This window comes from Ornithodoros turicata, chromosome 8, assembly GCF_037126465.1.
Source record: "Ornithodoros turicata isolate Travis chromosome 8, ASM3712646v1, whole genome shotgun sequence".
Classification (NCBI taxonomy): domain Eukaryota; kingdom Metazoa; phylum Arthropoda; class Arachnida; order Ixodida; family Argasidae; genus Ornithodoros; species Ornithodoros turicata.
In genome coordinates, this window is record NC_088208.1 from 31458406 (window position 1) to 31470785 (window position 12380).

Sequence of the window (12380 nt, forward strand, 5' to 3'; positions counted from 1 at the left end):
GGGTTCTGAGACTTCTGTTTCTCAATAGATTGCGTATGATCCAGAAGGGCGTATGGGAGACAGGCGCCTGGAAAACAAACCTCTACACCTCGGGAGTGTTCCTCGAGGAGGTCTTTCTCTCATGCGTTTGCTACTCGAAGTGGAGTGCTTTCGTGTCCCGAGGTGGGAACCGCCACACCTCGTCGTAGAAGAAAAATCGATATGAGGGGACCAACGAAAAAAACGCTTTGCTTCGTCATCGTTGAGAACGTCCTGGCTCGTCTGAGAACGTTTCGAGCACGTTTTCCTGGCGTGTCGTGTTTGGAGTAAGTAGTCTTGAAGTTGTGGAGTCTTGCGGAATTTCCCGAAGACGCGTGGTTTTTCCCGTGGAACTCGGAAACAACGATGTTCGTTGCCGGTCAGGAAATACGGGGTTTTCCCGGAATGCCTTTCCATCTAATTCACTCGCTAATGAAGGAAGTGATCACCAGAATGAAAACTCCTAATTGGCGTAAAAAAATCTGGCAGTGACATTGGAAAGTTTTGTCCTAAAAAAAAGAAAAAAAGAAGAAAGCTGGAGCGTTGACAGTGTACAGCCAGAAATGCGAAATGGACACACGGTTTAGCGTTATAACGTGCTAAGAGCAAATGGAAAAATATGTTAGCAAAACAAGTATTTCACATGCACGCATGAATATTTGTGGAAGCAAAAGAAAGCAAAGCCAAAGCAGGAAAAGTCCCCGAGCACATACACACAATGAACGGACGCAGGAAGCACGCAGGGGCCACGCGGGGTCACGTGATCGGTTCCTGTCGTCTGCTATTGTTAGCGGGCAGAGAACTAACTTATGATTATAAAAGGCCGTCAAGCAGAACCTTAAATGGCACAAGGGGCAGATTAAAATTGCAAAACAGGGCGCGGACGTTGTCGTAAATTTGTCCGACTTTTCCGCTCCCATCTAGAGTGGTTCCTTCCCGATCTTTTGTCGGCGTGCTTCAGAATTTTAAAACGGAAAATTGCGCAGGAAGCTGGATGACGTAATGGGGAGAAGCAGCCGGATGAAACTGACCAATCACTCGAGCCTCCCGACGCGGTCATAATGAATGCCGGTTTCATCACGTGGGAGAGTGGCCGGTCAATCGCGCCAGCTAGCCGCTAGGAGTATTCATCTTACAAAGCCGATGTGTAGGGCCGCGTTTAATAAAGCGCGAGTTGGCTTTGGAAGGTGTACTCAGTGAAGCAATACTTGGAGGAGTATTTCTTGATTTCGGCTATATTAAGATATTAAGAAGGCCACTCCTTACATCGTCAACCTAACCATTTTGTAGCCGGGGAAATCAGAAAATTCTTCCCGAAAGCCACAGCTCAGCTTACTGCGTCCGCGCGGACAAGAACGCGTGTGATCTTCGGGGTTGCGTGGGGATGCTGGGAAAAATCCCAGGTTCGAACCTCCCTTTGTACTGCACGGCTGTTTTTGCACGAATCAGTTGCATTACCACGCTATTTTCATTTTTTTTTAATATTTCGTTCAAATAACGCGCCAGCTTGCCAACTTACTTTCACAAAAATCCTTCAAACATATAGTCCTTCGTGCGAACGAAGAAGTTTGACGAGGAGCATACGAAAATGGCGGTCGCCCAAACTCCCCAGGACACTTTCTCAACAGCTGGTGGTCGTGCACTCGTGCTCGTAACATCCTACCTACAACTGTGTTATACTATGCACAAGCGCTAGAGGCAAGACAGCTAGAGGAGGACCTCAGCGCTGCTGCATACTGAAGCCCCTCCCCCCCAAACAGTATCACCGAGCAGGGACAGAATGAGGGCTTAATGAAGGAAGAGCGTCCATTCCTTCTCTATGATTGCTATTCATTAAAACGCACCATTCGATTTTAATTACTTCACATGAACATCGAACTGGCGGCGCGCGTCGTTAACCCTGGCACCTTCTGCCAGGAGTTCGCAGATCAACCACAGACTCCCATTCTGCCCATCGGACAGTGCTACCTAAATAAATGGCGCTGCAACCCGCTCTACAAAAGAGGGCCCGTGCAGCTGGCACGCGCCTAACTGCCCGGTCCTCCCTTCCAGCTGCGAGGGTTCGAACAGAGCGCGATTGGAATATAAACACTTCTTTCCCCATTTCAACTGCGATAGACAGTCAGGTCGACGCCGCGTGCCGTAAGGTGCTTTTTGGTCGGACTGCTGAATTCATCCCGAGAGATCTCTGAATTCGGTTATTGGGTTCGCAATCAATGTGCGTTCTCTCCATAATACACGAAGAGCAATCATCAAGACTTTTTCGTAGCCTACTGCGGATTCGAGTACATTTGGAGCATTCTACAGAACGCAAGAGACAAGGCATACGAACGAAGATGCGACTCACCGACATTCGACTTCTCGTCTTCTGCGGATGTTGCATCGTCTGCTACATCTAGCTTTCTGTCGTCTGCGTCGTGTCCGGACCTGTCGGCGAAATCGCCTCAATTTTTCTTGAAAATTTACGTGCCTTACCCCTTTTTTGTTTGTGTTATCGTTTATCCAATTCATACGAATTTTTTGTTTTATGCTGTTTCATAACTGGTTGATTTTTTCATACTTGCAAAAGACGCATATTAGACGACCGCCATTTTCGTCATGGCACCACAGTTCAACGAATGGACCCCATTAGGAGAAGCGACGAACGTGTGAAATATCAAATGCAATTAAACGATCAGCAGGTGGTTAGATTAAAAAAGTAGTTTCATTAGTAGTCCGATGTACAACACACTTTCCGTTAATCAGGTGCACAGGTCGAAGGATCGAATGAGGACAAATATAAAGTACCTAATATGTTGGGAATTGATGTTCTGAGGCTGGAAAACATAGGAAGGACAAATATATACATACATCTTGCAGAAGTGAAAGTGGAGTGAATGAGCAAGTGCGTGCGTGAGTGCTTTCCCTTCAAATGACGCACACTTGGAAGTCACTGGAGAGGCGTGTTAGCTTAGCTCAATTTGGTAAGAGCCATGGACCAGTATTCCAGATGATGTGGGTTCGAGTCCTACAGCTGGCTAACGTTTACAGTGACTTCCTTCTTTCAACAAAGTACCTAATAGATAAACTCTTTCGAGCAGCATATCAACTGAGTGCAGGTCATGTGCATCGGCCGAAATCCAAGGTCGTAATGCTAAGATTTCCTAATAAGGATGAAACCTTATGAGACGAAAACGGTGAGATGAGAAACGTTATCTATTTGCATGAGCTTCATTTCCCTCATAACGATGATCAAGCAGCCAAAGACAGGACGACAGTCAGCACAATAAATCTCCGGATCACGCACTCCGGCATGTCATTCTCGATCCACTCCATAGAGAATTCACTCTGAACTGCGACGCCACCTAGAGGACGCCGGCAGAGACGATCGCGGATAAAATCCGGACCGCGCGGTCCGCGGAGGAGTGCGGTTCTAACTGTATTTTAGCCGCACGGATCTCGGACCATAAAATTTTCATCTGCAACTCAGGATGTACCGCGGACACGAGAAGGTCCTCACTGACATAGTTTTCAAAGTCTATGGATATGAATTCATGGAATGCAAAACCTTCACCACTGCAGGATTAAGGATGTATCTGGAACGATATTAATAGCATAAGCAGCAGCAGAAATTTATTCCAACCAGTTACGTTGATTAGCAACAGGTAGGCTCTGGTTCCATGCTCTTTCGGATATCCCTCCTGTCTCCAACACTGTTGGTGGTGTTCATATAATTTCCATTTCCACCAAAGGAACATGACACACGTTTCCAAAGCAGGCAGCATAACATGAAACCAAAGTAGCACAGCCGACAGCCCAATACATAACCCATTGCATAACATACCTCAACAGAATAAAGAATTTGATTCTGAAACATGCGACATTCATTGACATGGTTGCAATACCACACCCACCACAATACCACCACACGTTTCAACACCAATGTGTACACCCTATGAAGTAATGGGATTCTCAAAATGTATGAAAAACTGTTTATTTGGCAGACAAAGTATGTACAATCACAGCCCCATCGCAGCATGTTCTGCAATATAATGTGTAAATGCTTACTCCATTTACAGCTTTAAATAATTACCATGGGACATGGCTGCATTCAAAATGAAATAATCACAATGCTATTCTCATGCGTTTCGGTGTTGTACAGGATTATATATGAAAAGAACAAACATAATTAAAACTCTTATCAAACACAACAAGATCGGCCTGCAGTGGTACCGGTGCCAGTGTTAAAGGTTTTAACTGCTGTGAAAGCAGACCGTACATAGTTAGCAAGGGGGTCAATGCCTAGTTCCTCGTAAATGTACGTCCCCTGAAAAGCAGGAAGAAAGTAATTGCAATTAACTTCCAGGACGACCTACTTGATTATAGCGACAACGTCATTATCGGCAATTGCCATGCAGGAGCAGTCTGCACTATCCACTGGAGGCGCTACGCATCGGACCGCGAGATCTCAATCGTGATTGGATAATGAAGACATGAATTTTGAACGTGCAGAAGCGGACATACGACCGCAGCAGATCAGTGGTAGCAGACGGCAGCAACAGTTCCCATGCCGTGTTCCCACGAAAACTCACAGAACGATGATGATAATAAATTTACAACTTTAGCAAGAATGCGTCTCCAGTGGGACGTACAACGCTTGTGAAAAAATCCTAAGGCCAGCTGAAGTACAGACCAGCTCCCATGACATAGCAATACAAATACGATAGGATCAAGTCACCGGGCTCTGTGTAGTGTGCCACTGCACTGAATTGACAATAAACAGCTTGGAAGAGGGTGTGAAGAGTTTGGATGTAAGTAATGTACATCACAAATTTAGATACTGAATCACAGGAAGCTGTGGCTTGTGTTTGTCCCTCTATACATATTTAATTGCTTCATCTAGTACAATGTTAGATTCTGCCACTTAAAAGGGAGCACTTTTTGACACTTCCAAAGTAGTAGAGTCGCTGTAGCCGTGGTTGGTAACTGGTGAAACCTGTGTTTCAATACTGATTCGAATTAGAAGGCTGCGTTTATTCTGTAGGGCGTAGGAAACTGTCCATACTTCTACTGATGAAGTTAACTTGAAATGCATTACCCCTTTGCCCAAAAAAATGCCAAAGCCACTATCTGTCGACTGTACTTGTGCAAGATTCTCAACACGACAAGCAGAATTACAGGCACACTTACGTGATTGTCTTCTTCTCCACAGAAACAGGGTCTGGCCTTGCACGGTTTAGCACCTTCAGGAAATCTGATGTTTTGGCTCGCATTCTTGAGTGAATGTAGGCCTAGGAAACAGTCTCTACATGACATGCCTGTGACATCACAGTCAATGCAGTGTGTCGCGGACGCTGGCGCACTTTTACACTATAACAGCCGAGCTGGTTATTCATAGCTAGAGCATCTAATACTCCTGTAACACAGGCAGCCTTCAATGACCGTTGAGACCAACTGCCTTGAGCAACACGCATAGTAGCAGCAGCAAGCATGTATTGTGTCTACCTGTCAAGCAGCATTGGATTCAATGCTGCTTGACAGGTTGACACGATACGCGCTTGCTGGCGCTATGCGCATTTTTCAAGTCAGTTGGTTTCAATGGTAATTGAAGGCTGCTGGAGTAACAGACAGTGCATATTTTTTCAAACTTGTATTTGGGTACCCAAAGTGTATGCAACAATGCATTTCTACACTTGGACAACTATGCTCAGGACTAGCGTCACTTACTTTGGAGCACTTGATGTGGTAGTGCAGGTAGTCTCTGAAGGTGTGGATCAAATTTATCGTGTTATCACGTGCCTGGCGACTGGTATGCCTTGGGAAGAGGACTGTGTGGAAGCAAAATTCTTATGACACAATGGGAAGCACCCAAGATCACATTGACAGTTATTAGGCATATCAATCTTTTACCAGTTTACCTGCACTTTTTTCAGTTGAGTCAATCTGTTTGCAGCAAATCTTACACAGCATAACAAACACACGATTCCAGAGGTACCAAAAGCACAAATTAAGAGCGAGACACAGTGTATCAGTTGGGAAATGCTTCAGAGGTCAGCAATAAGGAATTGTGAAAGTCACTGCTTGTGAGTGGAATATATTTTCACCTTTATGTGTTCTTGTGGAACTGACCTAAGTAATTCACAGGCACTGTAAAACCCATTTATTTCACGAGCACTTAAATTTTGCGAGTAAATTCAAGAACTTTTGGAACATCCACTGCCAGCTACGCTGGAAGTCTTAGCTGGAAGCTACGCAGAAAACTACAACCCACAGAAAGTTCTGTGGAACCCACCCCCGAAATAAAGTTGTTGTTTGTTGGTCTTCCATACCTAAGTATTGATAAGAAGAGTATACTTCTGTACTGAGGGGTTTGAAAGGGGGAATTCTTCCGGAAAGGAGGTTAATAGACCTGTTTTTTTTTTACTTTCCGTGACTGGAGTTCAATGACTGGAATTACAGGTAGAATTTTTACAGTGAAGATTTTGCAAAATTTAGTGGTCACAAATATGTGCCTCCTGCGAGATTCGCGGAAAGTTAAAGGCTCGCGAAATAAAAGCTGTCTACAGTATGTATTTGAATTCATGAGGTACATGGTAGGAACTATTCAAATTTAATCTCCTGTTGATTCAAACTTCTCAGTGCTCCGTTTGTGTAGATCCGCACCCATGTTGTTATATTTGTTATAACCGTTCATCTGCCCCTACCTAACTTGTCTCTGACAATGTATGTATCACTTGAGCAGTGTCCAGACACCATACAGTCTGGGTTTCACGAGCTTCATGTTTTGCTCCAAATGTCCTGTACAACGTTTGTTGACAATGTATTCAACTCAGAGTGTGAATCAGCGCATTACTGATGGAAGTTCTGAGAGACACTGATTACGAGGCGCATCCGGAAAGTAAGTGCTGTCTGCAAATATATGCACTGCCGGACTGCTGTCATCGTTGTGGGGACATGTGCGAGGCCGTTTGTCCAGCAGTGTTGACGCATCTTTCTTCATATGCACTATGCACGTAATAAAACGGTCTTCCGCCCCTCATGTTGCGTTGTGCAAATTGAGCGACAGTCATTGGACAGTTTATGAGAGCAGACAATGAAAATGTATTTGACATGATTGCGTTTTTTCAAAGACGAAAAAGAAGATGATGTGAAAGATGCTACAGTCTGTTCATGATCAAGATTGATTTCCCTTCTTACAGACACTTGCAGACAGCGCAGGAAGGTACTTACCAAAAGTAATGTAACCCACATTGTTGCCAACACGGGCATCAGTGTTTTCCAGCTCTAAGGGGGGTTCCCTGTGACTGAACAAGACCTGTGGTGCCGTGTGGCTCGCTTTACGCCCTTCCTTGAATTCCTGTTGCATAGGTGAAATTTTGGTCAACGTTAAAGGCTACCCAACTGACCAGTTGTAGGCTAAAAGAAGTCTCGATAAAGGTTTACACTTTTCCTTGGCAGTAGGGAACAGTAATGGAAACAGAAATGCAAAAACAAAAATGCTGGTATTGAATTCGGATAACGGTATTACTGTTACACAATGATATGGGAGGTTTTTGGGATGTGAGTTAGTGGCATGCCTCTGAAGAACACTGCTGGATGTGATGAGAGGCCAGCGGTAATCCCTTATGTCCACTCATTATTGCATAATTTGAAGAAAGTAGCAAGCAGGTACGGAGTGCCTGTTGTCTTCTGTGAGCCCATGTGAACAACTAGGGGTCAGGCGGACCTGTTTCCCCAACGCAAGGTGCAAACATGCGACCTGGTATCTGGAGAGCAATGATAATGTTGTGTGTAGTACTGAGTACCCTCCGGGTGGTACACTTAAACAGTGTAGTATGTGCAACATTGCAACTAAAACTATTGCAATACCTAAATATAATGCAATACAAAATATAAGAACAGATTATAATAAATGTTTTGCTGGCTTGTCATAATATTTCATCCATATTTTTGGTATAATTCCAAGGTTTGCCTACACAATATCAAACGTGCGTGACGTTTTTCCAACATCTGCAGTGCTTCTCTTAACTGCAGCAAAGAATGTAAATCATGCCATGTTGAACAAATAGTATGAAATACATGTAAGTTATGAAATACATGGGTTTGTACCTGCATGAAGACCTTTCCTATGACCACGTCATTGTCATCCCTGAAGATGGTGCTGAACACGACTGTCACTCTATCAGGCTTTGCAGCAACATACCTAATAAAAACAAAAACAGAAAAATATTTGCATATGATTCAGCGATTTGTGCATACCACGTCAATCACGCATGCAATCAAGCATTTCAAAAAATTGCGTCATATTTTAAATAATAAAACTGGGTAATACAATCAATAAACATCCATTTGAGCTTGTTGGTACATTTCCTTGACGATAAAAGCGCTAAAAGGTGGGTGCGATGGGTTGTATAGCAAAACAACAGTGAAGGGGCAAAAGCAAAGAGAGAGAGAGAGAGAGATTTGGGAAGCCCTGATGATTGGCAAAGGTGATGACACGTGTGTTAGCACAGAGAGTATCGCACTATCGGAGAGGAAAAGGGAATTCCTGCTGCATAAATGAAGATGGTTTGACAGCCCATTAAATTGTCGAAAGTAGTGCTCTATGTTGTGTCGTCCGTGTTTGTCTCTGCTAGCACTTTTATCGTCAACGGGCAATACAAGTTGGTTACGATCCTCGTTTTTTTTTGCTCAAGAACGCCTGCTACTTCTCGTGCAGCCTGTCGCGACTCAAAAATGAAAAAAAATTGATCGTCTGGTCTTTCAATGCTCCTTTAACTATAAGCATCGACAGAAGCAAGCATAAAAGTAAGCTATAAACAGAAACAGTTGAAACAACATAAGCATCGACTCACATGGTCTCATCGTCCCTGTAGTGTATCACGGCCCTCTTGTCTGCGCCTTCACCACGTTCTTGAAAGTCAAAGTACTTCTCAAAGACAGATGCAAAGCAGTTCCGTTTCAACTGTCCCGCTTTGCTGATCAAGCTTTCAAAATCCGTGGGAACATTTTCGAGGTCATAAAGCAGGCTGACATTGTATCCTAGTGAGGAAAAGATGAAACTGGTCAACAGGAATATCGGCATTCAAGAAACGAACGTATACGGGGAATGCCAGGCAAAACGGAGGAGAGGTTTCCCACACTACCTGTCTCAGATTCCGTCAGTAACGACCCATATTCTCGCTTCAGAAGCTGAATTGGAAGGAGGAAGACAAGTTAGAGTTAAATGTTGACGTCATAATATAAAAGCTGTCACAAAGACAATGAGCATTATGTCTCACAGGTGACATAGCATACACTCACCTCATCTGCGCCGTGTTCTTGAAGCTCCTTATAAAACTTTAGGGATATGCTAATCTGCAATATAGAATAGGGACAGAATATAAAATTCAGTTAGGTCCATGCAACAGAAGCAGAAGCAGCTGCCCGAAATACGACGAAGAAGCTGCTCGAGCAAGAGGAAACTTGACAAAAGTACGTTGGCGTTCGCCTTTTTCGCAACTCCAAATGCGATCTACTACAGTACTCAGTCAAACCTACTAAGGTCCAAACACTTCTGCCTTATGGTTCAACATTATGGTCATTATACAGGGCTAGTCTAGCAAACGTTACAACTTTCGATCACATCGGAAAAATAGAAGATGGGGATTAGGCAACCACAAACTTTGCAGACTGGACCCATTTGTCTGAAGTTTTGTTGGAATTTTTTGTCAGCATTATCGACTTGCAGAAGAGGAATTAAAAATCATGCAAAATCTCACTCCATGCATTTTCTGTGGCCCGTCTCACTCAAAAGCCACAATTTTCTCCTGTGTACGCTTGATTTTAATTTCACCACACACAGGTGGTGCCAACATAGAGAACAAGACTGGAACAATGGGATTGGTGCATAACGTCAAAATGGGTATGTCATATCGTTGTACACAGCGCTGTCTGTGTGAAGCAGACAAAATGTGAAAATGGGAGTGTTTGTGTGGCATAGGCCATTGAAAATGCATGATGCGGGATGTTGCTTGATTTTTAATTTTCTTTCTACATGGCAATAGCGCTTAAAAAAATTCCAATAAAACTTGTGACAAATGGCTATCAGTCTGCAAAGCTTGGGGTGGGCCAAACCCTGTCATCTATTTTTACAGTGTGATCGAGATGTGTAATGATTGCTAGACTAACCCTGTACACATGGAAGAACCATAAGTCACGCCGTACGAATCACAACTTTCAGTGATCTACCTTCGACCTCATGAAGACACTGTCCAGACACAAACTGTGGTCTCATTTTAAATTTTTGTCAACATGTTGTGTACTAACCCTTATCTTCGTCTTGTCTCCATTTGGGTTTGATATATGATACAGAACGCCATCGAAGTCTGCAATCGTGACGTCGATAGCCTCGGGCTTGTTCCTGAAACGGAGATAAGAGCCGCTCTAGTGCATAACTGGAAGTACACCGATCGCTCATTATCAAAAGGGCGTGCCAAAGATCCTGCATCACACTTCACTGGGCAGTTTCTTGCTTTGTCATCAAACCATGACTACCGTTCTAATGGATGCACAATTCCAGTTTTAAACACGTACTACGGCGTCCGTCCAAACACATATTTGAAATGTAATTGTTCTGAATACGTGGGAAAACGGCGAAAATTTGATGAGCCCAAGGCGAGTCACATCTCAGCAGGAAATGCACACGGTGAGATCATGTACAGACCGCTCCGCCCAGCAACATTCCATCTGTGCGTACGCACATAAAACAAAACAAGGAATAATAAAACAAGGAACTCATGTGCGTACAGCAAGGGACCACAGTCGGTGTAAGTTTATGAGTGTAGGACAAAAAACAAGTGGTCGGCAAACAAGACAAATCAAGAAATGTTTCGCAGCCGGGAACGAAGTGCCCGGCATCTTAGCATGTCAAACGCCGTATGAATCAGGATCGGAAGTGTACTTACGCAGACTGAGCATTTTTAAACTTGAGCCTCAGTGTCTCCTCTATAATTCTGTTGTTGGTTTCTAGTAAAATCATTCTTAATGGGAGAAAAAAAGCGAAATCTCACACAACACACTCGGCACTCAGGGCGGATGTGATAACAGTTACATCAGCCGCGCAATAGTTTCGTAACTTATGTTTCGTGAATTCATGAAGATTATTACATTTTAGTGCTCCCAGCGTAGCTTCGAATATTCTCAGAATGTCCTGTGTATAAACGGGAAATATATTTTATTTAATGTTTCCTAAAATTTCTAATCTAGCCGGATTGATGATGACGTAACGATGCAAAACGATGCGCATGCGCATGACGGCAACTCTCATCGACAGTGCCGCGAGTTACCGCCGTTTGTTTTGTGGTTTTGTGAAAACAACTTATTGTTTGTGCAAACTTTTTGGTGCTGTTTCATTAATATGAGGTAAGAGTGAACTTTGTCCTGACCGACTCACAGATATCTGCCATGGCTACCACGTCCAAACGAATAGTGTACGTCGGCGGTCTTGCCGAGGAAGTGGACGAGAAGGTACTCCACGCTGCTTTCATCCCATTCGGTGATTTGGTTGACGTTCAAATCCCGCTAGACTATGAAACCGAAAAGCACCGAGGGTTCGCATTCGTCGAGTTTGAACAGGCCGAAGATGCAGCAGCTGCGATTGATAACATGAATGACTCCGAGCTCTTCGGCAGGACAATCCGCGTGAACGTAGCAAAACCGATGAAGATCAAGGAAGGCTCTACTCGACCCGTTTGGGCTGACGATAGCTGGCTCAAAGAACACGCTGGCGAAACGCTGCAGAAAGATGAAGACAATGACGAAACCGAAGCTGACACCACTGAGCAGTCCAGTGACACTACAGACGAGTCAGCGCCCAAGAAGAGCAAATCAAATAACCCCATAGTCTTTTTAGAGATCAAGATAGATGGGCAAGACGTTGGTCGAATTCGTATTCTGCTGCACAAGGACGTTGTGCCCAAAACAGCGGAAAACTTCCGCTGCCTCTGCACCCACGAGAAGGGGTACGGCTACCAGGGCAGTATTTTTCACAGGATCATACCGGGCTTTATGTGCCAGGGAGGAGACATCACGAATCACAACGGCACGGGAGGAAGGTCCATCTATGGGAAGAAGTTCGAAGACGAGAACTTTGAGCTGAAGCACGTGGGTCCTGGTGTTCTCTCTATGGCTAACTCCGGCCCGAATACAAACAGTTCACAGTTCTTCCTCACAACGGGAAGGACTGAATGGCTAGATGGGAAGCACGTTGTGTTTGGGCAGGTTGTCAGTGGCATGGAGATTGTGAAGAAGATGGAGGCGTGCGGGTGTTCGTCAGGAAAGGTGTCAAAGCGTGTGCAAATTGCGAACTGCGGCGAGCTGTAGAAAATAAAATTTTGAAACGG

At 44.3% G+C, this 12380-nt stretch overlaps 2 protein-coding genes across 2 annotated transcripts; one reads left to right on the top strand and one right to left on the bottom strand.

Annotated features, from left to right (window-relative positions):
* Positions 1 to 3975: 3975 nt before the first annotated feature.
* LOC135366993 (actin-related protein 2/3 complex subunit 2-like) lies at positions 3976 to 11085 on the bottom strand. The gene is made up of 10 exons (XM_064600033.1): positions 10944 to 11085; positions 10306 to 10399; positions 9301 to 9354; positions 9144 to 9189; positions 8853 to 9039; positions 8107 to 8200; positions 7228 to 7354; positions 5725 to 5825; positions 5188 to 5288; positions 3976 to 4324 (listed from the first exon to the last, which is right to left on the bottom strand). The coding sequence occupies exons 1-10, from the start codon at positions 11015 to 11017 to the stop codon at positions 4300 to 4302; spliced, it is 903 nt and encodes a 300-aa protein (XP_064456103.1). The 5' UTR covers positions 11018 to 11085; the 3' UTR covers positions 3976 to 4299.
* Positions 11086 to 11272: 187 nt separating this feature from the next.
* On the top strand, positions 11273 to 12380 carry LOC135366994 (peptidyl-prolyl cis-trans isomerase E-like). Its single transcript, XM_064600034.1, has one exon. The coding sequence runs from the start codon at positions 11443 to 11445 to the stop codon at positions 12358 to 12360; it is 918 nt and encodes a 305-aa protein (XP_064456104.1). The 5' UTR covers positions 11273 to 11442; the 3' UTR covers positions 12361 to 12380.

Bases quoted from the DNA above. Each gene is read 5' to 3' on its own strand.
- LOC135366994 (XM_064600034.1), top strand. From the start codon at position 11,443: ATGGCTACCACGTCCAAACGAATAGTGTACGTCGGCGGTCTTGCCGAG.
- LOC135366993 (XM_064600033.1), bottom strand. From the start codon at position 11,017: ATGATTTTACTAGAAACCAACAACAGAATTATAGAGGAGACACTGAGG. The intron at 8,201-8,852 runs GTGAGTCGATGC...TGTTTTTATTAG, and splicing joins TACAGGGACGATGAGACCAT to GTATGTTGCTGCAAAGCCTG. The intron at 5,826-7,227 runs GTAAGTACCTTC...GCTTCCACACAG, and splicing joins TGTGGGTTACATTACTTTTG to TCCTCTTCCCAAGGCATACC.